Source organism: Panthera tigris, chromosome B4, assembly GCF_018350195.1.
Source record: "Panthera tigris isolate Pti1 chromosome B4, P.tigris_Pti1_mat1.1, whole genome shotgun sequence".
NCBI classification, from domain to species: Eukaryota; Metazoa; Chordata; class Mammalia; order Carnivora; family Felidae; genus Panthera; species Panthera tigris.
This window is the reverse complement of record NC_056666.1, coordinates 19,247,703-19,274,300: the sequence shown is the minus strand read 5'-3', so window position 1 is coordinate 19,274,300 and position 26,598 is coordinate 19,247,703. Positions and strand designations below refer to the sequence as shown.

At 40.1% G+C, this 26,598-nt stretch overlaps 1 protein-coding gene across 1 annotated transcript in view; it reads left to right on the top strand.

The window, feature by feature from the left end:
• The window catches only part of LOC102971982 (nebulette), a 110,560-nt gene that overhangs the window by 13,000 nt on the left and 70,962 nt on the right, over window positions 1-26,598 (top strand). The window contains 5 exon segments of the mRNA XM_042991190.1: window positions 2,550-2,660; window positions 11,227-11,328; window positions 12,297-12,398; window positions 22,757-22,870; window positions 24,455-24,556. Coding sequence (XP_042847124.1) covers window positions 2,550-2,660; window positions 11,227-11,328; window positions 12,297-12,398; window positions 22,757-22,870; window positions 24,455-24,556 — 531 coding nt within the window.

Below are 26,598 nucleotides of genomic sequence, written 5' to 3'. Positions count from 1 at the left end.
ATAATGTTCATGAGAATTAGATATCCTGATGGATTAAGTCAATGGACAGATACTAACAAGATGAATCATCCCTGGAATAACATGGGGTGCTGTGTGTAAGTCCTGATAATCAACTAGACGTGCAAGATTGGATGTGAGAACAGAGCGGGGCAGAACCGAACAAGACTTAAGGGCATTAGTTGACAGAAATCTCAACATCGCCGTCGAAAGGAAAACATTGTCATCTATGGGTACATGAGTAATAGCGTATAGCACGGAAGAGGTCATAACCTGGCTTGGACAGTTCTAATTAGGAGAGGTCAGACCATATCTGGAACATTCTGGGCATGTTAAGAAAGAGATGGCCTAATTGTAAATTGTTCACAGGAGGGCATTTAGGGGTATAGGGCCTCAGGGCCTTACTCTGTGCAGGTGGTCTGGAGGAATGGAAGTCATTGATAGCTGTGCACCTACATTTGAAGTTCTGTCCTGAGCTAGACTCCTGCATGGCTTCCAGGGGAAGACAGATGGGGGTTTCATTAAAGGAGGAACTTGGTATCCCAGCTTTCACGATTTAGAGACTGTGATGCCCCAGGGTGAGTTCTCTTTCATGTAGAAGTTTTCAAGAAGAACTTGGTAGGGGAGCCAGAGAGGGGATTTAAATATTAATGGTTGCAACAGGTGACTTTCTTTTTTTATGGTAAATTTCAATGATTTTATTTTTAAAAATTAGTTTTACAATTATCACTTTAATTCTCCAGACAAGTATATTATATCTAAGATAAACAAGTGGTTAATAGTGTTTATTAAGACCCATGAGGAGTTTGAGTTCATGAGAATATTTATCTTTATTAAATTTTTTTAACGTTTATTAATTTTTGAGAGAGAGAGAGAGAGAAAGAGAGAGAGAGAGAGAGAGAGAGAGAGCACACGTGCACATGAGTAGGGAAGGGGCAGAGAGAGGGAGACACAGAATCCCAAGCAGGCTCCAGGCTCTGAGCTGTCAACACAGAGCCCGATGCGGGGCTCAAACCCATGAGATGTGAGATCATGACCTGAGTGGAAGTTGGATGCTCAATCGACTGAACCACCCAGGTGCCTCAATTTTTATTTATTTATTTTGTATTTAAAGTTTCTTTACTTTGAGAGAGAGAGAGAGCTCGGGAGCAAGTGGGAGAGGGGCGGAGAGAGAGAGAAAGAGAGAGAGAGAGAGAATCCCAGGAAGGCTGCATACTGTCAGCACAGAGCCCAACGCCGGGCTTGATCCCACGAACTGTGAGATCGTGACCTGAGCCGAAATCAAGATTTGGACACATAACTGACTGAGTCAACCAGGCACCCCATTTTTTTTTAAAAGTTAAGAATATTTAATAAACTCATTTATTCATGCATTCGCCAAGCATTTATTGACTTCTATACTCCATCATTCACTATGATAGACACAGGATATTAAAAGATATCTAAGAAGATATAGACATCGCTGTCAAGGAGTTTGTATTAGTAAAAAGTTTTCCTCAAGTTTAGCTGTATTCCTTTTCATTAAAAATTAGATCTTGTTTTGTTCTTGATGAATACTCTTCTAGTTTTTCTCTTTAAATTGTCTTTATTCTCTTGTTTCAAGTTATTCTAACTCTATAAATATTTTCGTATTATAGAACTTTTAATATATATTTAAAACTAATTTTAAAATCATTCATTCATTCCTGTTTTATTTTCGTTCGTTCATTCATTGAGCAAATAGTCATTCTTCCTTACTTTATGCCAGCACTATTTTGGGTTCTGAGCATTCAGTGAGCTAAGCAGTTATGTTCTAGTGAGGGAAGACCGAAAATCAGTAATTCTACAAAAAATGAGAGTAATTGAAAATTGCTAGGGAGAGACATAGGATTATAGAATAGACTAGGGGGAAGGGGTTTGTTTGTTGCCTTCTGGATCTTCTTTTTTCTAACTCTGTTGTTGAGTTTGGTTACTTCCATTTTTGAAGCAATCTTTCTCACGCCTTCTCTCCATCCCAGGAGGGAACAGATTGGAGTGATAGCAATGGATAGTGTTGGCATGATGCTCGTTTCTCTCCCAGAGGACATTATCTCAGAAATCTGCCCGCATGTTATATTTTCTCCCAAAGGTTAGGGCGTTTCATGAGGTTTATGTTATAATATAACCGTGCCTACGGAAAGTCATAACAACTAATTAAAAGATGAAAAAATTCCCCTATAAATGTCTGATCATTTCCCCCCACCGTGTCAGCTGCTTTCCCAAGATTTAAACCTTGGACATTTATGACCCCCAAAGGCTCAGAGATTTGGAAGGTTTCCCAAAACTGTAGCTGAGATTCAAGAGAGCTGCATATGGGTGGGAGTTTCAGCGTACAGTGAAGAGTTAGAATTACAAGTCTAACCTGAGGCACTAACATTAAAGCACTGTGTATACTCTCTCATTATAGAAGCTTAGGCGACCATGTCCATCATGATGGTATTCAAAAACACAAACTTCTAGCGAAAACACTGAACTTTAACAGGTAAGAATTTAACATACCCCTGAATGAAACTAACTGATGTGTGTTTTTTAAGGTTGCCTATAAGCAGAAACATGATGCTGCCAGAGGATTCTCAGATTATGCTCATATGAAGGAGCCACCCGAGATCAAACATGCCATGGAGGTCAATAAACACCAGAGTAATGTAAGGAAGCCGTCCCTCATGATTTTCTGGGGAATTGTAGTTCACCACATGAGGGCTAATGGATATGTTGTCAAAATTTAATTATTACAGCTCTCCTATTCAAAAAGGACTGTAAAATTTTTCTTTCTTTCTTTCTTTCTTTCTTTCTTTCTTTCTTTCTTTCTTTCTTTCTTTCCTTCTTTCTTTCTTTTTCTCTTTCTTCTTTCCTTCTTTATTTCTTTTTCTCTTTCTTTTCTTTTTCTTTCTTTCTTTCTTCTCTCCTTCCTCCTTTCTTTCTTTCTTTCTTTCTTCTTTCTTTCTTTCTTTCTTTCTTTCTTTCTTTCTTTCTTTCTTTCTTATCTCTCAGTGTTCAGTCAGAAGTCCATCTGAATTATTCTGTCAAAAGCATAAAAACCTTGTGGAATGCCTTTAAAATGTCAGGCACTTACAGATATTAAAAACTGTGCTTTGGACCTGTTGGGTTATTAGCATTTCCCAGAGTGCCCTTGACTTGATGGTGAAGCTCCCATAGTTTCCAGTCTAGAATTACAGAAGAACTTGGAGAAAGGGCCCCATAAATCACTGATCCAGGGAAGAGTCACAAATGCTAGTGAGATTGTACCCCACTCCTGTTTCTTTTGGAATGTATATGAAGAGCAAATTGTCAAACTCAAGACCCATGGAGAACATGAAAGCAGTTAAACAAGCCCATAGAAAATGAAAATGAATTGTTTTTTAAATTTTTATTTATTTTTGAGAGAGACAGAGAGAGACAGAGAGAGACAGAGAGAGAGCGAGCGTGAGTGGGGGAGGGGCAGAGAGAGAAGGGGACAGAAGATCCAAAGCGGGCTCTGTGCTAACAGCAGTGACCCCATGCGGGGCTCCAACTCGTGAACCTTGAGACGAAGCTGGATGCTCAACTGACTGAGCCACCCAGGCACCCTGAGAATGAATTCTTTTATAAGTTAGCAGATTATACAGTTGTAAGTTAGCAGGCACATGAAAACCTTCATGTGTTTGTTCAATGACCACCACTCTCCTGGTGGCCTAGAAGAATAGTTTCTTCCTGAAATTTCAGTGGAAGCCTGTTTCTCTCCCCGTTGTCAGTTCTTTGCTCTCTAGAAAGAATGCAGGAACTGTGTGTTTGGGTCTTTATGGGTTAGAATCAGTTACGATAAAGGTGTCTGCCTTAGCTGGGTCAAGAAACTCCCTTTCTTTGGAAAGTACCTGATACATCTTGGTCATCTCACGTGGGCTCTGTCCCACCACTGCGTTCCTTTATTGAATGGTGCTTTGCTGACTCTGTCCCCAGAGCCCCGGCTGTTCAGTGTCTCTTTGCAGGTTGGCAACAATTATCTGATATTAAATTGTAATAGGTCAGTGCTTAAGTAAAAACTGAGCGAGGTTTTACATTTTAATTCAAATGTGTAAACATATGCCAATAACAAGACAATTTTCTAAGATGGTTTAACCTTGATAAGAGATGAGGAAGCTACGTGTCTGTAATTACCAGCAAGGCCATTTTAAGGGGATGCTTTGTAAGAACGGTTTGCTTACAGAATGAGGATCATAATCATAATAACTACCACTTAGCGAGCCCTGCTGCACGGCAGGAACTGTGCCAAGACCCTGATCATTTCCAGTTCTCGCAAAGTCCCTGCACTGCATCCCAGTTTGTAGATGAAGAAAACGAGACCAAAGAGTCAAACTCCCAAGCCCACGCTCTCCATTACGCCCTGCTACCTCCCTCTTAAAAGTCACTGGTTACTGGTCAAGATTTTACGTGAAATTTTTTTTAAATGTGGGACCTAATAGGTTATCATCAGAATTTAGATGAACAGATTCAAGGCACTGCAGGAAAGAAGGTGGCGGCGGTGGTCCGGGAGGGGCCGGACCACATTACACGGACCCTCGGGAAGCCTTTTCCAACTCTATAATTCAATGAAATTCAAATACGGAAGTTCCTTATCATAGAACCGGGGTTATTATTTTAACTGTGCCTTTTCTTTTAAAAGGTCTTTGATTGAGGGATTGAGGGAATAGAGTATAAAGGCCTTTTCTCTTCCATTCAATACTGTGTACTTATGGGAGAAGGGTGTATTTACTTACACTCCTCTGCCTTCTCGGCTCAACCTTTACATGCAAAGTTTGTACATATAATAGGATTTAGAAAGTGTTTAAGACTATTTGCTCAGATTTAAAGTGAGAATGATATTTGTATTCTACCTGTGAAGTAGTTGATATTCCCCTAGAGTCAAGGCACTCAGAATAATACATTTGTTGTCCCTACAATATGAGATTTAAACCTAGGTCTGGAACGCCCCAAGAAAGCAGGAACTTCTCTTGGCTCGTAGGTGAGGCGACCGCATCTCCACGGTAGACGACACCCTGTCTCCCATAAAGCTTCAGTCTGGTCACCCTCATCTGCCTAGAACTAACTAACAGAATGACCCTTTCGTAAGGTGGAGTGCCGCTTTACGTTGTGCCCCGAAGTGATGCGATTTAATGTAAACTAAAATGTGTGGCACATGTACATCTGATTTACCTAGAAGTAATGCAAAGAGGCCTCCTGGCTTGCCTTTTTATGTTTCTCCCCAAAGCAAGTGAGTTTCCACTCTCTGTTAAGAGAACCAGGAAACCAGGACAGCTGTGCTTTAAGCCTTGTAATTTCTGCCTCCTTTCGGCTCAAACTTTTATTAGAACATCCACCAATGGGTTTAAGGGTGTGATCTTTCTTTTAGAACCTCTCTCTCCCTCCGGCCTTGAGAGGAGAGGGCTTCGGTGAGGGCCATCTGAATCCTCACCTCTGCGTAACTGAGAGTTTCAAGAGGAAGGCTATTCTAGGGGTGCTAGTCTCTTCTGTCACCCCCAAATTCAGTGAGCACAGAACAGGGGGGAAATCATTTGTCTGAATACCCCCCACGGTAGCACATAACAGAAAAGGAATTCAGAGTCAGACCACATGTTGCCTGGATGACCTTGGACAGGTTACTTAATATCTCCAAATCTCAGCATTCCCGTCTGTAAAATGGGGCAGTGATAATCTACCTCACTGGGCTCTCACGAGTATTAAATGAGATGGTACATGTGAAGGGCTTTGCAGAAGAGCTGTTCCATAAAATATGAGTCCTCTTTGGTCCTCCTCCAATTTTAAAGGGTGATCTGAGAGGTTAGGATGATTTCATAGTCAATTTGAAATAATTAAAAGAGCTTAGATTTAGAAAAGAGCCAACTCAATATGCAATTTATTTTAAGAAGCGTTTAGTTCAGAAGGGCATGTTCAAAATATTTCTGAACCCATATAACTACCTATCTTGTTGATACTAAAATCAAGAAATTATTAAAAACAGCCAATCTAAATCCTTTCGTATCTTAAGGGATGTACCCCTGCCAAATTCTTCTAATGTAATTTAGAGGAACTGGAGGTAATCTATCCTGTTACTTTCCCCTAAAGATGGGCTCGAAATGAAAACCCCAGTAACATGATTAGTTCTCATCAATCTTATCAGAGACGTGAAACCCAATAGGTCTGAAGGAAGTCAAACAAAGTTTGAATTGCCATCTTCAGTTTTGCAAGTAATGTGGTCTGTATAGACTTGGGGTGAAATTGGAGTGATAAACTTTTCCAAAACGCCATATTGGTAATCAATTCAATGTGTATTAGAAGGAAGTATTCAGCAGGGAAACAAGAGACTTAATGTCCTTTTTGAGCATGATGTATATACTTCCTTGATGGCAATAAAAACTTATCAGGAGATACAATTTCTTTTCTTTTCCATCAGAAAGTGAAAAAGCTTAGAGATAAATCAGTAAAATGATACTGGAAAAACATTCGTGGTTCCCTGTGATTTCCTGGTGTGACTTACAATAACAGCACTTCAGGACTTAGTATTAAAATAGACACATTAGTATTTTGTTCATCTCCAAGAGTAGTTAGTAATACCCATTCTGCCTTCTTTACAAGATTACGGTGGTGGTAAAATGAAGTCATGAGTAAGAAAATGTCTGTCAACTCTAAAATGATTTTTGTAAACAAGACAGGCATAAAAACGACAAAGATAAAGCTCCATATTCTACTCCATCTTTTAGGAAATGGAAAACTTTTGTGCCTTCTGATGAATATCAGATCCCGCATTTACTTGTAAATAAAAGGTTTACATTCTCTCAAAAAAACATATGTACAATGTAATATTTTACTAGTTTTTTATGTACAGCGTGCCCAGACGGAAATAAGCGTACGATGGGATTTCCAGTCCATGCGCCTATCTGATGATACCTGGGAGCTGTTCTCATGTGAGAGTTTCCGATGACAATAAAAGTATTTCTTGAGAATGACTTCACCAGCGCTTTGAGATTATCACTAAGTACAGGCCACACGACTCACTTCCGTTCTGCAGACTTAAAAGATGTCCGTCCTATCTAGTCTCTTCTCACCAAGAATCATGTTACCGTTCAGCAGAGTAGCAAAGGGAATGAATGGTTCTGGGCCAGTTGGATTTGATTTATTTAAGTCTACTCAAGTGAACGTGGTGAGCTAAGAAGTTCAAAAAGAAATTCTGATGGGATTAATATCTCTATTGGAGGCAACGAAGAACACATTGGACACTGCAGAAAAACATGAAGTGGAGATGGCATTCGTCGGGAGTTTCTAGAGTTAGCACCAGAACTCCGCCTCAAGTTAGCTAAGTAAAACATGAGAATTTATGGGTTTACATAATTAGACATTCAAGCTGCCTTCAAGTGTAACTGGATCCAGAGATCACAGTGTCACCGGGACTCTTCCTCTCGACCCGTCTCGTGGCTTTGCTTTCGGACGGACTCTGTCTAGGTGGTCTCAAGATGACAGCTGGTGTTTCCAAAATCAAATCGTCCCCTCAGCAGCTGATCCCAGAGAGAAAAGACAGTAGGTCTTTCTCCCTCAGCCTCGGATCTGTCGGTGCCTCTGGCCCCCCCCTGGGTTATGTGTCTGCCCTCTTATCGATCATGGTTTCCAAGGGGTTGGGGTATCTGATTGGACAGACTGTCATGTGGCTGTTTCTGTCATCGAGAAGGTAGGCTGCATTGGACAGCCCCACCAATTCACGTGGAGTGACGGAGAGGCAGTTTCCAAAGGAAAAATCCCAGGCGGATTAGAAGAAAAGGATAAATGTCCATTACAACGGAAAATGACCCAGAGACGTGGGAAAGGGCAGGGAAATAAATTTAGTGGGGGGGGGGGGGGAGATAAGAGGAAGAGATCAAGCAGGTATAGTAATAATTCTAGGTGTTCCTGAAGAAGAAACCGTAATCATTCTCTACAGATATTATTAAAAAGGTAAGGAGTTTATCTTGGATACAGGATCAGCGTATAAGAAAATGGTCATCGTATGAGAATTCCTTTATTGCCTTGGGTGGGACCTATAGAAGGAAACAATCAAACTTCATTGAAAGGTATAATAAGAGATTTAAAGAAGTGGGGAAACACACTTTCTCCTGGGAAGAGACTGAAGTATCTCTCTTCTCCTTTTTTCGTCCCTCCTCCGGCTTTTTTCCTCCTCTCCTATGCTCTGAGGACGCAGTAGGGAGCAACGGATTACACAAAACAAGGTAAAATCAGTTGCTGGCCCTCGAGCTTGCACGCCTCCTGGGCTTGACGATTTTCAGGAGCCTCCTGTTTTCTCCTTCTTCAACAGCGTTCTGTAGAACACGAGAAGTTTCTAAGATTCAAGATTCATGAGAAGACAGCCTGAAGAACGGAGACCGGTCGGTCCACTGTTCCAATACAGTTAGCACTTGGGGGTTTGAAGTCATTCCGGAAATAGGGGGAAAAAACCATATATATTCTTTGACCTTCCACTGCCAAACCTCTCTTCGGCCGCGTACCGTTTTTCCTCTTCCCGGGTTCGGACAGACTGCAGAACGGAGCTAAGACACGTTGGGGACACTTGAGAAATGGCAGGCGAGCCCCCCTCAAAGCCGGGCAGCCGGCACACCACCAAGTTCAGACATCGTTGCTCACGGTGCAGCCCAGGAGCTGGTGGCCCTGCGCCTCCCCACATGAAGCCCCGTTCCCGTGGGATGTCCCCACGCACTGATATTCTGGAAGATCTGACTAGCGACCGGGCTCCCGTGCTGCTCTCCTGTGTGGCTCTGTGCCGTCCGCTTGTTTGAATCTGCAGCTCTTGTCAATCTTCATATTTGTTTTGAGTCACGTATGCCGGCCTCTAATTTGCAATTTACATGGATGATGGGGCCCTATTCAGAGTCCTGCTCCTGCTGCCTTTGTGCCCCTCACCTCTCTTCACGCAGTCATTAGGCTGAGCAGCATATAATTACATAACCCATGCAAAGCTTAGATTTCTGGAAGGTTGCAGCTCTTTTCAGAAAGTAAGGGTTTCCGTTTTTATCCTCATTCTTTTCTAAACAAAAAGACATTCCCCCCCTGTGGTTTTTGTATGAATGCAGTAACTTAGAAACAGTTAGCTTTGTAGGTGGGTAGTAATTTCGGTTTGTTTTCACCTGAGAGTCGGTTTTTGTTTACACAGCTTGTGTTTAACTGAGCGCCGGCTGAGGTTGATTGGCCATCGTTGGAGCGGGAGCGTGTTGCTATTTGAAGCCAATGAAATTGGCTTAATTTTAAATCCCGAAGGATTTAAAATTCGCCCAACAATATAACTCAGTTTCCAGCCCGTTTTCATGTTTCTTTTGCTACCCGTGTGCACAAAACCTCCCTGAATTACTTGCTAAGGTAAAGCCTGTGAAAACAGAAATAGTGAAGAAAACAGATGCTCTTGCTGAAATTACGCGAGTTCTATCGAAGCTGTGTTTACTTGTTAGACAGATTCATGATTATAAACACAGTTTAAAAAAACAGTCTTGGTGGTGAGGCAAAAGCAAGCCCTTGAAAGAATAAATAGAAATGTATGTAAACATTTCACCGAAATGAAATAATATAATGCGTAGGGAGCCTATCAAAGTATTAATGCGTTTTCATTTCTTGTACCTGATAATTATTTTTGAAGGAAGTAAGAAAGTACAAATGGTTTTTAACTCTACAAGACTGAAAGGAAAATAACAAGATACATTGATATTATCTAGAACACTGGCTTATATAGATCAACAGGGGAATTCATTAGAATGCGGATTCTTGAGCCCCATTTACCGGAATTCTGTTACGTAGGGTTGGGGATGGACCTCAGGAATCTAGGTTTTTTTTTTGTTTTTTTTTTTTTAACGTTTATTTATTTTTGAGACAGAGAGAGACAGAGCATGAACAGGGGAGGGGCAGAGAGAGAGGGAGACACAGAATCGGAAGCAGGCTCCAGGCTCTGAGCCATCAGCCCAGAGCCCGACGCCGGGCTCGAACTCACGGACCGTGAGATCGTGACCTGAGCTGAAGTCGGATGCTTAACCGACTGAGCCACCCAGGCGCCCCAGGAATCTAGTTTTTGAATAAGTACCTTAGATGATCCTACTGTAGAAAATTCACAGGCAGCATTAGAAATATTTGTATTGTACCAATATAAATAATTGTGCATTTTGTGTAGATGTTCAGTTGTAAGTTTCTGTGTCTTACCTTTCTACGCCTTGAAAAAATGAAGGTGGGTCTTAAAAACGACCATTGCTGCACTCTTTGCGTTAGAACTTTAATAGAACTAATGTAATGGACAAATCAATCAGCCCCTGGTGACATTGCCAGGTAGAATTACATCTGGAAAATAGATAAATATTCCTTTAACTTATGACCAACCTCGAGAAACAGAGAAGTGGACAGATTGGTGAGGTGTTGACCGGGGCAGGGGGCATTATACTAGTTTTGGTCTGGTCTCACTTCCTGTTTGTCAGTCGAATTCAAATCTGAATAACCACCATCACCTAAAGTAGGTTTGATAAAATTTACATATATTTTTCTCTTTAAATTTACATATATTTTTCTATTTTCCGCGCTTCAGTTTGGTTGCATCTCATGTGCATTCAGAGAATGAATGTTCCTTAATGTAATTGCTTTTATTTTTTGGACTCATTGTGATGGTAGTTGCTAGAAAATAAAACTGTCAGTAAGCATGACTAGTCTTCCCACACACGGGCATTTTAAGAGTCCAGTCAGAAAAAGAAGAGAAAGCCGGAGAGGAACAGCTTCACACACCCTTACCCCAGGAAATGATTTTCTACTTTCATGTGCTGGGCTTATCCTGCATCCACTGGGGGTCAAGACTGTGTGATGGGCAAGTTAAGGCCCTGATGAGGATATTCTGTATGTGAATATGCACATACACACATACCCACGTTGACATGCTTATCAGAGCGGTCTCTGTAAAATCCTGTAAGATTGGTTTTGTGCCAAAGTCTTGGGCTCACATTTTTTTATGTTGTATGAATCCAGTTCATATGCAGTAATGCTAGTGAGACTTAGGTATGGTAGAAAAAAGAATGTATCTATTCAAATAAAGGTTGTGCTTAAAAAAACTTTAAAAAACAGCTCATGGTCGGTGGGTTCTCTAAGATGATTTAGCACAGATAAATGATTTTATAGACATTAAGTCTGGTAGTTATATAAATTTACTAATTTCTTTTTCTTTCTTTCAATCAAAACTGCCTCTTGGATCAGATTTCTTATAGAAAAGATGTACAGGACACCCACACGTACAGTGCGGATCTCAACAGACCAGACATCAAGATGGCAACGCAGATCTCCAAGATCATAAGCAACGTAATCTCTCTTTCTTATCTTGAGCAGAAATGGTTTCTTATTTTTTGCAGGAGACAACCTGTGGCTTTGGTAGTTGAATGGTTAATTGAATTGGTGAAATCAATCTGAATTCATGACGTCTCAATTTTTTTTTAGTCTGAATCATCCACTTGACTATGTAGGTTATTCAGGTATATGCAGAAACTGCTCAAAGTTGCCTTCACTATGGCTAATGCTGCCATACTTTCAGAGAAGTAAGTGCTGTGCTCGCATTCAGATGTCTCAGCCTGAAAGTCAACTTTGTCAGTCATCTGGTCTGATATTATCTCTCACCTTACCTTGTCCCGAAGAATATCACTCGGCCTTATTCCCATCGCGTTCCTGTTAATTGTGCAGATTCTTTTTAGCCACCATTTACCCTTGTACATTTTCTACACATCGTGGCTGTTTTCTTATCTTCTCCAAGATATCCTTCTTGGTTAATACCATTTAACTTAAACATACCTTTGCACCTTGGTTAAAAATGATGACCTAACACAAACCAAATATTTGAATAATGTAGACTATACTCACCCTAAAAGTCAATAACTATTTACGAAATTTAACTTCATGTTAACCAAACAGGGCTAAATTCCTGAGATCAAGCGAGCCATACAGGCTGTCTGCCTGCAGAATTTGGGATCTCAATTATCCAGAAATTTCTTCTAATATTTTTTTTCAGTGTTTATACAGAAACACAATGATGACAATGGTGACAGGGTACAAAGATTCAAACTTGGTAATTATTTTACTACAAAAGGGTTGAGTTTATTTATATAACCACACGAAGTCAATTTCTGCCCTAGCAGTCAGCATTTTATCATTTGGTGGATTGTAACGGATGTTTTTTTGTGGACTGACCATCTATTATATTTTATTTCAGCTAATGTTAATGTAATGCTTCATTGGAAAGTAGGAATATTTAACATTGTCATATTTATTCATTTTAGGCAGAGTACAAGAAAGGGCAAGGAGTAATGAATAAAGAGCCTCCTGTAATTGGAAGACCAGATTTCGAACATGCTGTGGAAGCTTCTAAACTTTCTAGTCAAGTAAGACTCGAGTGATGACTCCACAATGATTTGATTGAGAGATTTTGTTTCTAGTGGCACAGGAGAATATTTCATCTTAGATAATATCTTTAATTGCAAGACTATGCAAAGATAATGTTTCTGAAACTATTTCAGATAGGATTGCAATAATTATAAATTTCACTAAGGCATAAAAATAAGTCCAATTGTAAGCATGAGACAAAGGTTTCTTTTCTCCAGGCTCAAATTCTAACCCTTTTTAATGAGGTGGGCTGTGTTGTCACATTTCCTAGGATTTCGAGAATTCAGCAATCCTGATACCAATTAGATTAGATCAATAATTAGATTGCTATCTATCTATACACACATACACACACTTTGTAACTTGGTAATAAAATATCAATTTCCGAATGCTTTTGTTTAATCACAAGATAAGAAAGAGGTGAGACAAATGAAGGAAACTTTGAAGTCTTACTGAAGACCATCAAATAAGATCTGCAAAAGTATAAAGGCAGGTCATGTTTTAGGCTGAAAGTCTCGGCAGGTAAAAATTGCAGTTCTCCCCAAATGAATATATAAATGTCACGCAATTTCAATGACAAGCCAGTAGAACTTTTTTTAAGTATGGATAAACGATCTTAGAGTTTGAATGGAAAGGAAATGCCTGAGAATAGCCTTTAAAAGTATGAAAATGAAGACCAGTGAAGAACTTTAGTTGTGAGTTACCATAACATAATATAAAACCACTGAAATTAAATCAATCTGGGATTAGTACAGTAAGAGATAAAATGATCAGTAGGCTAGCATAGGGAATCCTGAAATAGACTCCAATATGTATAAGAATTTAATATACGATGAAAGTGTTGGTTCAAGGCAGTGGGAAGAAGTTGTATTAGTTAATAAATGGCGCTGACATAAATGTCCATCCATCAGAGTAAAAATAAAATTGGACCTGAATTTTAAACTACATACAAAATGAATTCCAGATGGATTAGAGATGTGAATGTAAACAATAAAATAATTTTTTAAATCTTAAAAGAAAACCCAGGAGAATATACATAGCACATAGGGATAACAGAGTTGTTCTTAGATAAGACCAGAGATCCAGAAGCTATATAAGGAAAGTTAGGCGTATTTGACTATAGAATTAAAACTCTCTCGATGGAAAATGATAATATTTGCCAGGTCAACAATAGTAATATCAAAAGCGATTTTTATACATTTACGGTGTTTTCAACTTTGACAATACCCGTTCCTCAAGTTGCAAAGTTGGATTACATTTCAAAATGGAGAGGTGTAAATGAGGAAAACTGTGAAACCAGATAGAAGAACATGATGACATTTGCACCAATGAGAAGACCTATTGTGCTCTAGCTCAGGTGTCTCAATACTCAATATTGTAAAAATGTTAATTCTTCCAAAATTAATGTTAAAAACTCCATGCAAGGGGCCCCTGGCTGACTCACTTGGTGGAGCATGTGACTCTTGATCTCAGGGTCATGAGTTCGAGCCGCATGTTGTGGGCAGAATTTATTTTAAAAACTAAATTAAATCGGGGCACCTGGGTGGCTCAGTTGGTGAAGCATCCAACTTCGGCTCAGGTCACGATCTCATGGTTTGTGGGTTTGAGCCCTGAGTCAGAGCTGTCAGCGCAGAGCCTGCTTGGGATTTTCTCTCTCTCTCCCTCTCTCTCTCTCTGCCCCCCTCACACACTCTCTCTCTCAAAATAAATAAACGTAAAAAAAATTCAACAAGTTAGATGGTCTATAGAGAAGGAAGTGTCTGCGAAAGGCTTTTTCTAATTTTAATTTTTATTTATTTTTTAAAATTTATTTAAAATTTTTAAATTTTATTTTGGGGAGTGAGAGTGAGCGAGCATGAACAGGTGAGATGGGCAGAGAGAGAGGGAGAGAGAATCTTAAGCAGGCTCCATACCTAGCACAGAGCCCAATAAAGGGCTTGATCCCATGACTCTGGGATCATGACCTGAGCCAAAATCAAGAGTCAGGCACCCAACTGATTGAGCTAACCATTCGCTCCTATTTTGATATTTCAGATTAAGTCACCAGAAATCCTACCATGTGATCCTCCCTGGGTTTTTAGGCAGGTTAAAACAAAAAAAATTCAACTCCTTTAGCAACTGTACAACCAGATACCTAAGCAGATCGTAATTTGCAAGTTACATCTTTATTTTCCCCGTGACATTCTTGCTGCTCTCATAAACTCATGAGAGAAAAAGGAAAACTGGGCAGATGAATATAGAGGACTTCTGGAATGAAGGCGACACGTTCCGTGTGTGTATTTTCAGGGGGGTGAACTAGAATCGAGGGCAGAAAGTGTGGTTTCTTATTTTCACTGACAATTCGACCATCATGTATTGTCTTGCTCCTCACCTAATGACATATTGTAGATACAGGAGCACTCAAAGGCGAAGAAATGCCTAGAAAGGAAGTGACTTAGGAAGGCAGGAGGCAGAGGACCCCGGGGACAGGTGCAGGAGGGGGAGAGCAGATAGCACCAGGAGCACTGAGGGAGAGGAGGTAATGCTCGCAGCGTATAGTGGAAAGACCTGCCTGATGAAGGGGTGAGAACGAGAGGGCAGGGGGCAGAGTTCTTCCAAGTAAGCAGTAAATTGACCTCTGAGGGGTTGAGCCTGGGAAAGGTGATGGAAACCCAAAACCCTTTGTTAACTTGTACAGCAGCTTTGTTGCCATACTTGTGAAAGTTTCCTTTTTTAAAATCTGGTAGGCACATAAAATGATGGTCAAGTAATCGGGAGAAAATGAGTTAAAAAAAAAAAATTAAAGTGACACGTCGCGTGCCAAGATAATGAGATTCGTGTATTTCCGGGTATCTCAAATGTTAGTGGGGTAACTGTTGAAGCCATCATCTTACAAACTTCTTTTCTTTTTTAAGATTTTTTTTTTTAAGTTTATTTTGAGAGAGAAAGAGAGAGAGAAAATGAGTGGAGAAGGGGCAGAGAGAGAGAGAGGGACAGAGGATCCGAAGTGGGCTCCAGCAGAGAGCCCAGTGTGGGGCTCGAACTCACAAACTGTGAAATCATGACTTGAGCTGAAGTCAGACGCTTAACCGACTGAGCTACCCAAACGCCCCCTTTTTCTAAAAGATTTTTTTAAGTGTATTTATTTATTTTGGTGGGGGGAGACAAAATCCTTTTAAGAGCAGCTGATTTGTTAATATATTCATATATCGTCTTTATTACTGGAAATTTGTCTACATGGTGAATGCAATTCTGTTAGTTTTATAACATCAAGGAAAACTTTTGTATTTATAATAACTAGTGTTTGTTCTAAAATTGCATGGGATGTATTGACAAGAATGGGTTTGAAACATAAAAAGTACATTTTAGATTGCCATTAAAATTTAATTATAAATATTGTCCTCAAATTGAATGGGGATGTTAATTGGTTTGGAGAATCTCCCATTCTGTCTTCCTGGCAAACACTCTCCCAACCAACTTCTTTACCCCCAAATTTTGGCTTCAGTGTCGCATCCTTGACTTGCCAATTTAAATTGTATTGCTCCCTCCCCTTCATTCTCAGTTCTGGTTCTTTATAGTTCTTAACACAGTCTGTATTAGTCAAAAATGTGTGTGTGTGTGTGTGTGTGTATGTGTGTGTGTGTGTGTGTGTGTGTGTGTGTGTGTGTGTGTGTATGTGAGTGTGTGTGAAATATCTCCTTTACTACCACATAGCAGGCTTTATGGGGACAGGGTTGACATGTGTTTAATTCATCATTACAGAATAGCACAGATTGGGCTTCAATAAATATACATAGACTGATTAAACAAATTTCTCTAGATCATTCACAGTTGGTACAAAGTAAGATGTTATTTTGTTATGAAAATAAGGACAGGGATATGATTTTGTGTAAAATTCAGACCTGAAAATACTATTGATTTTATGGCAAGTTCTACATAAGAATCTGGATATACTATCTTCCTTGATAGCTTTTAGTTTAATTTCATCCAAACTTGGAGAGAATTGGTGCCTATAGGTATATGGCATTGTGTTATTTGTTTATGCTTCATTTTCACTGATAATGAAGGTATACTTATCAAATTTTCCATTTTTCCCCTAACATTTGTTTCTGTGGCGATGATGAAAAGCTTTCTTTTGGAGTCTGCTTCTGCTTTTTTCTTCCTTTGTCTGGAGTCATAGGTGGGGCTGAAGTCCAGCACCCCTCGTGGTGAAGCTTTGAACAACTGCTTTAGAAGTCAGGCTTCAGGCCATTGAAACACTGCTTTGTCTAGATGCAGTTATGAGGAATGATTTAAGTTATATTATTGTAGTTTAACAATTCCAGTGTTTTCTCCAAGTGTGGGTCTCTGAAAATCTTGCTAAGTCTTAACATTCCTCATAAACTTTTAGGAGTATGATCCTATATGCCTTTCCTATATTAAAAGGAAAGGTTGGTAAACATCAGGATCATTAGATATGATGGTATTTATAATGTAAATAAAATCAGTCATGGGCATAAGTAACTTTTTATTTGTTTGCAAAGTAATTGACTCAGGTATAGGGGGTAACATACATAAGGAGCAAACTCACCCAACCCAACACCCATTTCTCCCTTTCTCAAGTGGTCTTGAAACTGGAGGGAGATATTTTGTTCCATGGTTGAGTCCCCAGTTAGTCAAGGGAAAGCATCATGTCAGGAGATGTGAGTGTGCATGAAGAGACAGACACTCAGATGTGTGAAGTGTGGGTTGAAAATAGGGTAGGATATTGAATGTGTATGTGTAGTGAGTGAGTGAACCAGTCAGAAGGTGACCAAGGGACCCATTTAAACCATTTGGCTCTTTTCTCACTTCATTTACATGCAACCCTTTATACCAAGAGATAAGAAATAGTTGGGTGTCAGTGTCTGATAAGCATGTTTTTTTTTATGTAATGAAGTTATTTTGCTTTGTGGTTAACTAATGAGGGAAACTCTCGTGTCTTTGTTCCTTAGGCATCTTTGAATCAGATCACATGGAGTACTGAAGCTTAGAGATAAATTTCACAACACTTTGCCTCTTACTACACTTATTAGAAGGATAGGAGTAACAGATATATTTTAAATAACTGATCTCACACTACAGAAATAACCTGGAAAGGTTAGACAGAATTTTAAAATTCAAGTCTTAGGGTGTATAACCCAATGCGTAGCAGTGGTAGAAATCTTTAAAAATAAAGTCCTCCCGAAAGGAGTTGTGTGCAGGTTAGACTAGTAAGTCGAAGGGAGACAATTTGGTATTGAGACAATTTGTAATATATTTCTATATTTGGATAGTGAATTAAGAGTGTGAATGGATTTCAAACCTCCACGCAAACATAACCATGATTTTGTGCAAAGTATGATCACAAATTTTGGGATCATTTGCATTACTCTGTGCTTAATTAGTAATGTCACGAGAGTACTTTATTACACTTTGTTATATTTTTAAGATATTAGACTTCTATTAAATACTTTCAGGAGAATATTGCATTAGAATGGCATTTAGTTCTGAATAGCTTATTTTATGTACCCAATTATTCCTAAGATGTGTAATTTATGCCCCTAGTTCACCCTTATTAGGACCTAAGCTGTGACTAACGCTCATTACATGTGAGGCATGCAGTTTCCCATGCATATTTTGAAAGTAGAATCCTTTACTTAGATGGGAATTGGTATTTTTCCATTTTGAAAAGAATGGTCTTAAGGTATTGAGGTGGATATCGAAACTTAAAAATCAGGGTTCTAAGTAAAGTATGCTGGATGAATGAAAAAAAAATAAAGTTCTCATCAAAATCTATCGCAAGGCTATATCAAAATTTGAGGACACCGTGAAAGGTACCTGCTCCTGCCTTTCAATGAAAGAATCCCTTCTCCATCCATGTATTTCATGTATCTATTTCAAATGAAATGCTGGACACTGTGCTTGGGGGTAGATTTTCAAAGGTGAACAGGACAGATACAGCCCCTGCCATCACTGAGCTTACAGCCTAATGGGAAAGATCCACAGTGCAGCGGTGTGGCAGATCATGACACCACGGTGTGATCTCTGTGACTGGGTAAAGGCGGGATGTTCCAAAAATACACCAGCAGTCTGGGACATCAGAGAGGGCTTTCAGAAAAAAAGTTCCTAATGTTCCTCTGAATGATTTCTGCGCATCCTACAGGTATTAGCCTAAATGTAACTTCTTTTCATCATTATCCACAGAAACCGTGGAGACTAACTACCCATGTATACTAACCACTCATCGATACTAACTTTATGAATGAATGAACGAATGCAAATCCAGCAGGAACTATACAGTAAAATACAGATTCAGTATAATGTTTTTATATCAATCGTTTTGCATTCCTTTCACATTCTTTATCTTCTTCATGGGCTCTAGTTCCAATCGATTTAACAGTGACTGTGGTATGCATGCACACGTGTGTGTGTGCATATGTGTGTGTGTGTGCATGTGTGTGTGTGTACTTGGAGAGTTAGAGAAATATTAGAGATCCTGTAATCTCTGACACGTCTCAAGGTTTGACTCATTGTGTGAGTCATAAAAGAGAGTTTTTGCGTATCATTTTCATCATTAATTTATATATTTCTTTAATAAACATATAGGAAGTAACAAATCCATTCCAATCCATTATACCAGGCCCTAGGGATAAAAAAAATGAATAAAACTTTGTTCCTGGCTCGCTGTCTAATGGGAGAATAGACACACCCAGATAATTTAAATATGTCCAAAATTAGAAAATAGTCTAATCTAGTATTAGCTAAGTGGCAAGCGTCGGTTACATCATCTCTGAGCACAGAGAAGCCATCCTGCTCTCTGCATGCCAGCACAGGTACATGAGGGACGGAGGCCACATGGAGGGAGTGAAACTTGGAAATGAACGTGACGCATTCTCACCTGCCATCGACTCTGGCGTTTGTTCTTCCCAGGCGAAGGTATATTTCTGAAAAGCAATAATCGATCCACATTGCGATGACTGCTTTTTCCTCTCCTCACTACATCGAGCCTGTGTTGAGTTCCTGCCATGAGGTAGGATGAGGTCCCACCCGAGGTTGGGGGTGGGATCAAGACACGCTCTGTCCAGACTGGCGTCCGAAATCCTTCCAGTGGCAAACCTGCTCAAGTCGCAAACGTGCTTAGAATGACCATACCGGCCTTAGGATGAAGCCCAAGATCCATGACAGCTACAGAGCTCCGTAGGGGCTGGCCATTCCTGCTTTCCGGTCTCTAGTGTAATCTCCATCCTCCGGCCACACTTGTGTTCTTAAATTCCTTGATCATGCTGTGTGCCCCTCTCTCGCCTTCCACCTGCTGTTCCCTCTGGGCGCACTCTATCAGCATGCCCCTCCCCCCCACCCCTCTCCCCGCTTTCCCTCACTAAGTACATTCTCTTCGCGCCTTAACTCAAATACCCTCGGTTCCTCAGACTTGAAGAGGGTCTGCCACAAAATGTGGCTCCGTGGCCTCATTGCCCTGTGCTGCTGCAGCCAGCTCACCCTCCCGGAATTTGTCTTTGCGCCTAATCATCAGCAGTGATGCCTGGATGGAATCAAGTTCATTTTTTACTGCATGTCCCCGGGGCCTCCCTCAGGGACAGGGACTTCGTGAGCACAGGAGTATAAACACACATATGCATACATACATGCATATGTATATTAATATATATTATATCAGTGTTTGCAGTATTAAATTCAATCACGTGATTATGATAAGTACAGCCAGTGTAAATGGGGTTAGGGACGAACTCAGCTGGACTCTTGGCAAGTTTATAACGTAGCTAATGGGAGTGGAAGTGCTGGGGCGCTTAAACCACTTTTTTTTTTTTTTTTTTTTTAATTTTTTTTTTCAACGTTTTTTATTTATTTTTGGCACAGAGAGAGACAGAGCATGAACGGGGGAGGGGCAGAGAGAGAGGGAGACACAGAATCGGAAACAGGCTCCAGGCTCTGAGCCATCAGCCCAGAGCCTGACGCGGGGCTCGAACTCACGGACCGCGAGATCGTGACCTGGCTGAAGTCGGACGCTTAGCCGACTGCGCCACCCAGGCGCCCCTGCTTAAACCACTTTTAAGCGACTGATTCAGTCAGATCTGCTGCTGGAAAGACTACCGACCCCCATCTTGACAGAGTGTATCTTGATCCCACCCCCAGCCTCGGGTGGGAACTCATCCTACCTCATGGCAGGAACTCAACACAGGCTCGATGTAGTGAGGAGAGGAAAAAGGAGTCATCGCAATGTGGATCGATTATTGCTTTTCGGAACCATACCTTCGCCTGGGAAAACAAATGGCAGGTGAGAATGCCATTGGCTTCAGGTTCATTTCCAAGTTTCACCCGCTCCATGCTGTGGGCAGACGGTAGGACAGGCTCTCTCTTCTCAGAGAGGATATAACCTAATTTTGCCACTTAGCTAATACATAACTAAGATGCTTATGGTGCCCGGGGTTGGAGAATTTGAATCATTGAAGGAAAACTTGGTGCAAGCCAGGATTGCATAGGTGGATTGGTTGATGGGGTAAACAGCTACCAGAACGTTCAGGGCACTGAGGCCATCCGTTAGAATGTCTTGTTCAGTCAGGGGAGAGTGTTGGTGAATCTGGCTGAGTCAGGAGTGCCATTCAGGTGGAAGACAGTTATGAGAGTCTCCTCTCATTGTCAAGCAAATGTCCTTTAGGCACTAAAAACCTAGAGAGACAAAAGCACAGATTAAAATATGGTGACAAGTGCCCTGGAAGAGGGATGGACAAGTGCCCTGCGACGGGAGTGGAATTTAGAGGAGGACCAGGGAAGGGAAACTTTTGCTGTGGTGCCCATGACTGTGGAAAATAGCAAATGAGATCTAAATTTATTTCATTGGTGATATTGTGCCTGATTTCAAGACATAAATATGTATATTTCGTATAAAATCAGAGTTTTTCTTGTTTTGTAAAGTTTATTAACTAGTGTAATTAATTAGAATAAATGAGGTTTCGCCTGAATTTGTAAGGCAATGTGACTATCAGAAAGTTATTACTAGCAAATGGAGGCACAGCAGATAATATTTCCTGTAAGCCATCCTGGAATCTTTTCCAAATGTATTCTCACCAAGATTTTCACTAGCGGTCTCCCATAGGTACCGGACATGTGTCCTTGAGGAAGACATCACCCAATGTACACTCAATTAAAACAGATAGTGGCAGCCAGGCCCAAATTGCTTCTTGATAAAAATTACTTCGAGGGGCCCCTGGGTGGCTCAGTGGGTGGGTGGCTCGGTGGGTTGAACATCTGACTCTTGATTTCAGCTCAGGTCATGATCTCACAGTTCCTGAGATCGAGCCCCTCATGGGGCTCGGCACTGACAGCGCACAGCCTGCCTGGGATTCTCTGTCACCCTCTCTCTCCGCCCCTCCCCGGCTTGTGTGCGCACGCTCTGTCTCTCAAAATAAATAAATAAACTTCGAAAAATTAGAAAAAATTTTTTCGAGGTAGGGCTTAAAGATATATGAATGAAGATGCAGTAGGACAATGTTGTAAGAACACAATACCGTGAGAATTGTAATATTGTAAAGTTATTGTAAGAGAACAAAAGAGCGAGCTTCTGCTTTTGAGGTCTATGCCTCCTTTTCCTGGATACAGGAATCAAAGCGGGTGTGAGATTCCAATAACTAGTTTTTTGGGTTTTGTTTTTAGTAAAGGACTTGTATCTACATTTCAGGTAGTTATCATAACCTACCTTCACATATTTCTCTATCTATAGAGAAATTGATAGACTACTTTAAAAAGGAGAAAAATAATACAGAGTAAGTATTAGAGATACTTTGCTGCTGAATATAACTGTGGAGCTACAGCAGAGGAATAAAAAATTGACATTAAATAGACCCAGGACATTTCAGAAAATGTAATCCCTAAAAATGAATTTTTGAGCAACTGGGAAATGATGAGAAAAACCATAACCTAAACCATGTCCCGTATTTGGAATAATTCCCTCAGGAAAATTCATATTCAAATTCTGGGTCTCAGGATCCATTTTCTAAATGTTATAGACTTTCATTCATCTGTGGTCTCAATTTCTAATTGATCATAGGCAATAAGAATGCAGAAATGGAAACCTGACATTTAAAAATCCTGAGATTTTAGTGTATAATTCTTGTTAATAGGATTTGAGTTTATGCCTAATTGCATTTATGATCAATGTTCAAGTAGAGGTTGTTTTTCCATAAAAAAATTTTTTATGCCTAATTAAGCTTTATAGGAGGAAAAATACCAGGAATTTAAACTTTGTTACCATTTGTTTTTAAGGTAGCTTAGGTCCGATCTAATTAAAAATCAAATGTTTCATTTTGAAAGCTTAAAGATAAATGTGCTGTTTAATTTATCCTGTTTTCTTCTTTTATGGCAGATTAAATACAAAGAAAAATTTGATAGTGAAATGAAGGAAAAGAAACATCATTACAATCCTCTTGAAAATGCTTCTTTTAGGCAAAGTCAGCTTGTCACTGCACTGGTGAGCGATGTAAGTTATGACGTGTGATTCATAGGCAATTATTTTCAGTATCTTTAGAATCAACTGTATTGTAATTACTAATTGCTAATACTGAATCGAGATAATGCAGTTCCCAAGTATTTTAGTTGCAAACACTGAAGCATACTTTCCTGAGAGCTTTCTCGAGGAAAATGTATTATTGTAAGTTACCACTAATGGTTACTGATTAGTGATTAGTTAATAAGTTAGGAATAGTATTGCTAATAAAACTATTCTATCTGATCAAGAGTAGAACCAGATTACAGAGTTTTGCAAAATAAGTGGTGTGTAGTATGTTAAATTAGTGGTTATGACAACAGTTAACTCGTGTAATTGTGCCCAGGAAATTGGGCTCCTGTAACGTGTAACCTGGCATATGGTAGTTTATAAGAAAGAAATTTTCAGAAATTGCACTGATAACGTCTTAAACAGTGTCTTTCCTATCCCTTATGCAAACACTGTGAAATACCTCTTCACAGGTTTGGTTTCATTTTATGTTTTTAAAAATAATCAAGTTTCAGTTGACATGAAAAGATGCCTTAAATTTTTATTAGAATCAAGCAGAGCATAAACACGGAAACATGGAAAAGAATGGATCACTTTGCTGTGGTTGAAGGATGCATAATACCTTTGCAAGTATTAAGATGAGGAATTGTTGAACTGTTGCTTTGTCAGATCACTGAAACTTTTCAACTCTTGCCCTGTCCTTGGGACTCAGCATAGCTTATTTCCCTTGATGTTTAGTAGGTATTGTTATTTGTGCCCCTTCACTCACCTGTGTTTCGTACCAACACTTGAAATGGGTCTGTTAGGATCACTGGAATATCAGAATGGATTCTTTGTCTTATTTGTTTTTTATCTTGTGTGCGTGTGAAAATGGAAAGCAGATAGGGTTGGAATATACGTAAAGGAACCTAGAGCATAGTGCTTGAAAGCACAGGGTTTAGAATTGGATTGCTTGAATTTGAATCCTGTTCTGCCTCTTAATTCTATACCTTCATCTTTCTGTGCCTTAGTTTACCCCTCTGTAAAATGGAGATACTTAAAGTATCTACCCACAAGCGTTGTGGAAATTCAATATTACGTATAAAATGTTTGGCACAAAGTAAATGCTCAAATATTTTGTTATTAATATTTTAGTATTACTATTACTAATATTGTATATTTAGAATAGTTGGAAATAAAAGAAGGTCTGTATTGCAATAGGATGAAAAAACACCAAAAACCCTTAAATTGCTCCAGAGCATAATTAAAATGTGGTAATTTCTAAAGAATAAAGTTACTGTTCCTTTTGAAAACAGAATGTCTATTAAAATTACCTGATTCTGTGACTGCCACCCTTTCTAAATATGTAAACAATAAAAGCAATTACCAAAATGTTTTCAAGACCCTAGCAGTAACTTTTTTAAGTCATTCTGTAGTAAATGAGCACCATCTTGTGGCCGCCTGTAAACTCGCCTGTTAATTTACCACTACGTGGTGGTTTTCGATGTATTGAAAATAATAATGGCGATAATGCAAAAGCATAATATTTTCTTCTCCTGGACGGTATGTTGTTCCCTGTTATTTTCATAGGTGAAGTACAAGAAAGACATTCAAAATATGCATGATCCAGTCTCGGATCTCCCAAACTTGTTCTTAGACCATGCTTTGAAAGCCAGCAAAATGCTCAGCCGAGTAAGTGGGTTTGTTTGATGGCAGCCGGGGATGCCCTGTGGCCCCAGAGAGCCAGGATGGCTTTGAGCCTGTTCATGAGCGTACCTGCTTCGTCAGGCGTGCCTGGGCTCCACCTCTCCCTGAATTACTAACTCCTTCAAAAGTAGCGGTCTGCTTGCTCGAAGCCCACGAAAGCTGTCGCTTTACACAGAGGGTTCTCGCTAGCTCTTTAATATCGCCCGAATGCAACCTTTCCTGTTGAACAACTACACTTCTAAGTGCTTGCACGAGACTTCTTTCTGTCGTTCTTCTTCCTCTTTCTTCTTCCCCATTAGACAAGCCACTTGAAGGTCAGGCTTAAAGCAGGGATCTTGTATTTTTGGGGGGCCAGAGCAGCATGTCTGGTATTTAAATGGGCCTCAGTAACATACAAGATCATCTTAGGCTAATTCGTGTTTTCTCTGGAAGTAAATCCGACATTACGTTGGCACTCTACTTTTGGTCTTGTGGAGGCTTCCACGTTTTCTTCAAAGCAGTTAGGGGGTGAGAGCGGTTTTTTTCATGCCCTAGTGAAAATATTTGTGCACACTGCCAAGTAGTGATTCTGGCAGAACTCACCTCCTGGTGGTTGCTGTTTCAAACACTTAAAGCGTGTGGACCCCGACTTCACCGGTTCTCATAGCTGAGGACCCCGGCTCACCTGTGCCCCATTGCCTACATCTCAGAATAGCCCCTGGTGATGATGAACTGTAATTTGACCTCAAGTTATTTCTATGCCAGCTCTAATAATTACGTGCTCATCCAGGCACTCAAAATTATCCAGATGTGTTGGATGTCTGCTTTGGGCCAGGTAAGATTAGATGGAAAATATGTTGGGCAAGGAATGTGAAAATAGCTGTCTTCAGGAGATATGCTCACAGTTCAGGACTGAGAACAACAACAACAACAAAACTTGTAGTCCAGACCTGGTTCGCAAACTATTAAAGAATGAGATAAAGGGGCGCCTGGGTGGCTCAGCCAGTTGAGCGTCTGACTCTTGGTTTCAGCTCAGCTCACGATCTCACGGTTCGTGACTCTGAGCCCCACATCAGGCTCTGCACTGACAGTGCAGAGCCTGCTCGGGATTCTCTCTCCCCACCTCTCTCTCCTCCTCCCTGGCTTTCTCTCCCTCCCTCCCTCTCTCTCTCACTCTCTCCAAAAATAAATAAATAAACACAAAAACATTTTTAAAGAATGAGATCTGGCTTCAGATCAGGTTTAGAAATGTCTGCGCTTGGCCTCGAAGTATTGAAAGTTCTGTTCGCTACTTTGCAGTTGTCTTTTCTCCACCACTATCCCTGACCTCCTTCTTGAAATATATTATGCATGTAAAGAATTCGTACTTGCAGAGATTTTTAAATTAATTAATTGACTTTATCATTGGTCCTCGGGAGAAAAGCAGTCTGTCCTTCTTGCTGTCTATTGGGCAGAGAACCATAGAGGACTGTCAGGTGTAGAATGAGACTCAGGTCAAGGACATTTTGTTCATGCTTCCTGTCGTTTCAGTGCTCATTCGTCCCCCCGTGCACACATTCCTGTGCTCCTTTAGTGGCTCTTTGAGATTCACATTTTCCTCCATGCCTCACGGGGATGTTTCTAAAAGTTGATACGTTGCTCTTCTCCGAGCTGGCTGCTTTCTTCACGTTCAGTCTTTGCCATCCTGTTTTCATCATTGCAGCACCATTTGCCCTTGACTGTTTGGGTTAAATTTCCCGAGGAAGTGAGGATTCCTGTGTAGATAAGACAATAAAAATATCATGGTAGTAATTAAAAAATTCGGTAGCTGGAAGAATACGTACCACTCCTAGGCGATATTTCTTTTCAAGAATATTGACCTTTATTTTATAAGAATGGCAAAATTAAGAAATCATAGCTTACTATAAATTGTTTCTATCACCTCCTCAGCAGAGAAACCCAGCAAAGTCATATATTACATTTATTGTATATACCATTTTTAAAGTCTAAATCTTCATTCAGGTGGTGCCTTTGCCTAGATTATAGATGTTTTTTTCCCCCATAGAAAA